Source organism: Petromyzon marinus, chromosome 68, assembly GCF_048934315.1.
Source record: "Petromyzon marinus isolate PM22_M1 ecotype Great Lakes invasive population chromosome 68, UKy_Petmar_22M1.pri1.0, whole genome shotgun sequence".
Classification (NCBI taxonomy): Eukaryota; Metazoa; Chordata; class Hyperoartia; order Petromyzontiformes; family Petromyzontidae; genus Petromyzon; species Petromyzon marinus.
In genome coordinates this window covers 5,420,858-5,423,544 of record NC_133734.1, presented here as the reverse complement: position 1 = coordinate 5,423,544, position 2,687 = coordinate 5,420,858, and the positions used below count along the sequence as shown (strand labels likewise).

General features: G+C 47.3%; 1 protein-coding gene across 2 annotated transcripts; it reads right to left on the bottom strand.

Moving 5' to 3' along the window:
- Nucleotides 1-561: 561 nt before the first annotated feature.
- Nucleotides 562-2,687, bottom strand: LOC116956887 (aerolysin-like protein). Of its 2 annotated transcripts, XM_032978752.2 has the most exons (3): nucleotides 2,651-2,687; nucleotides 2,035-2,085; nucleotides 562-1,592 (listed from the first exon to the last, which is right to left on the bottom strand). In XM_032978752.2, the coding sequence occupies exon 3, from the start codon at nucleotides 1,581-1,583 to the stop codon at nucleotides 642-644; it is 942 nt and encodes a 313-aa protein (XP_032834643.2). In that variant the 5' UTR covers nucleotides 1,584-1,592; nucleotides 2,035-2,085; nucleotides 2,651-2,687; the 3' UTR covers nucleotides 562-641. The 2 variants fall into 2 exon arrangements, with proteins under 2 accessions (XP_032834643.2, XP_075910958.1); XM_076054843.1 differs by lacking the exons at nucleotides 2,035-2,085; nucleotides 2,651-2,687 and adding an exon at nucleotides 1,911-1,958.

The window sequence follows — 2,687 nt, the reverse complement described above, 5'->3', positions numbered from 1 at the left end:
AGTGTCAATCCAGGCGAAATCCAATATGGTCAAGGTTGTAGGTAGTCTTAACGCCGAAATAATTGGATGGAGTTCGATGCATTATATATGGGCCTTGATTAGAAGTATTCATGGCATAAGGTAGAGCAGCTCATTGGTCAAACAATATTTTTGGTTCCTCCTTGGAAAACTGCTTCTTTGCACAATTGAGCACTGCTCCCAGATGCAATAATAAGTGTGGCTTGACAAGTTTTACAAATACTTGAACAGTGACGTTTCCATTCAAGCTTTACTTATTCGCTAGTGGGGTACGATGGCCGGCGACCGTTTCAGAATTTACGCGATCTCCAAATAAAAGCCTATTCGATGCTCTGCATAGGATTGTAATTTAACACCGAAATCTAGGGGAAATAGACCATGCCATCAACGGTCAAGAATTGCAATGCGGGAGGACGCGAGCAGCATGGACCTACAAAAGGCCTGCTGGCAAGTGAAATGCCCATGTTTGTAAACCCTCAAACTGAAAGGTGAAAGCAAAAGCAAGTCCTTACATGCAACCACAAAACATGGAAAGGCAAAAACTGCAGTGCAGAAGGCTTTTATTCGTAGTCAGCCACAATTATTCTCAGAACATTTGATCAAACAGGGCACAAAATGCTGTTCTATTTCTCAGTCGCACGGGCGGTCATCTTGGTGTAGGTGAGCCCCTTGTAGACGCCACGCAGAGGAACGTCAAAGAGAGCACCGTTCATGCAGGTGATGCGCAGCAGGGCCGTGTACGGGAGGTCGATGTTTGCACGCCCGATGTTGGCAACAACGGTGACGGTCTTGTGTGGAGGAACAGAGACGGGGAACGTGAGAGTTTCCATCCGCTCCTCCGTGTTTTCTACCTTGTACGTGCTAGAAGAGCCCACGGTGAAGCTAAAGCCGGTCTCTACCTCCACGACCTCCGGGATGCCTGCCGAGACAGTCAGGCTGAAGGTGAACTCGATGCTGTTGGTTGTAGACCACGATGACGTTTTGATTATCTTCTTGGAGCTCTCGAACGTGTGAGACTGCATGACGCTGGTGTCGTTTATGTACTCCATTTCTTTAATCTCCTCCATCTGCACGTTAGGCAGAACCTGGTGCATAGTTGGGTAGTTCATGTTCTGGATCACCGACGACTTTATATCATTGATGAACAAGAAGCCCATGCAGTCGATGTCGGCCCCCGCTCGGCCCTGAACGCCCAAGCAGACGCCGGAGCCCACGTCGATTTTGTACTCGGTCTTGAGCCCCCAGTCCGTCATCTTGGCAAAGAACTCGCGGTTGCGGCTCGTTCTGAACTTGATGGCACCCAGACGCGTGCCGGCCCCATTGCCCCACAGGGAGAGCTGCGACATGAACTCGCCCGACTGGAATTCAAACTGCTGCGCAGAGAAGTCCACGGTGCCGAATTTCTGCCTTCGCCCATCAGTCAGCCACACCTCCACGCCCCTCACTTGCCAGCCTCCAACGCTCACGGAGAGTTTCTGCAGCGTGGCCGCATTGCTCCTCCCATCAAACGAGAACGCATTTCCACCTTGGCCTCCAATGATGTGCAGCGTAAGTGGGTACGACATTACGGCAACCTGGAAGAGACAGAAGCAAGGGAGAACATGACATGTTTGTTAAAAATGGAAGGCTCCTAGACGCAAATCGTGAAAAATGCAGTTTAACATTTTCAAGTAGGAAAAAATAAACAAACTTCACGCCAAGATTGTGCAATCAAAAGCCTTTGGATTTGGCAACATTATTACAGCAATATTTTGGGGAACAAAATAGTGGACACGTCATAATTAACCCACTACTGAACAATTAAGCTTTTTAGGCACAAGTGCACACGCTCTTGGAACTGCAAGGCAGTGGCACAGCAAAACGGAGCTTCCATTTTTGCTTTCGCTTCTCACCTGAAAAGCTGCAATAAGCAGTATACAAGCCATGGTCCAGTCCACTACCCACACGCCCAGTCGCTCATCCAGTAACGGCAGAACCAGTGCCACATGTTATATTGGCGACTCGCAGGACAAATACCTTTTTCCTTCGAAAATTCAAAGCTCCAACAGGCAATTGGCTGCAGTTGACCTACACGGATCACAGGAACAGAAGCAGTCGGATGAAAGTGGTGTGGGGAAAACTAGATTAAACTATAATCTAAGAAAAACAAGTTTTAAGACGCAGATCCCTATGCAAGAACCACCCTGGCTGAAAAATGCCTCATTAGAAGTATGTTAAGAGTGCAAGCACAATCCAGATCAGACGTTGAAACTTAAAAGGCAGTTTCCTGCACACACACACACACCTTTGGAGGTAAATAAAAAAAAGTATCTTCCCCATGCCTTAGAAACTATGCTACGAACCCAATTACAACATTCTTAAAATGTTGCAATTAGCCGTAGCACGTGACAATATGGACCGGTCGAGTTGGAATGGTTTAAGAAAAAACATGGGAGACCAAACCAGCAAAAACTTTTAATGTCTTTTCTACAAACCAATACACAACGGCAGAAGCCGATAGTTGATGCAGGTTAGTGAAACAAACGTAAACAAAACGTGCCCAACCACATACAACAGGGTCTGAAAAGAGAGCACAACTACACATCCTACCAAAAGCACTGCAACATAGGCACCCACCTCACTCACAACTTACCTAGACAGTTACCGCCGTGAGGAGCGGATGTTTTGTG

Coding starts and splice junctions, on each gene's coding strand:
- LOC116956887 (XM_076054843.1), bottom strand. CDS start 1,943: ATGGCTTGTATACTGCTTATTGCAGCTTTTCAG. Junction 1,593..1,910: donor TGCTTATTGCAGCTTTTCAG/GTGAGAAGCGAA, acceptor TGTCTCTTCCAG/GTTGCCGTAATGTCGTACCC.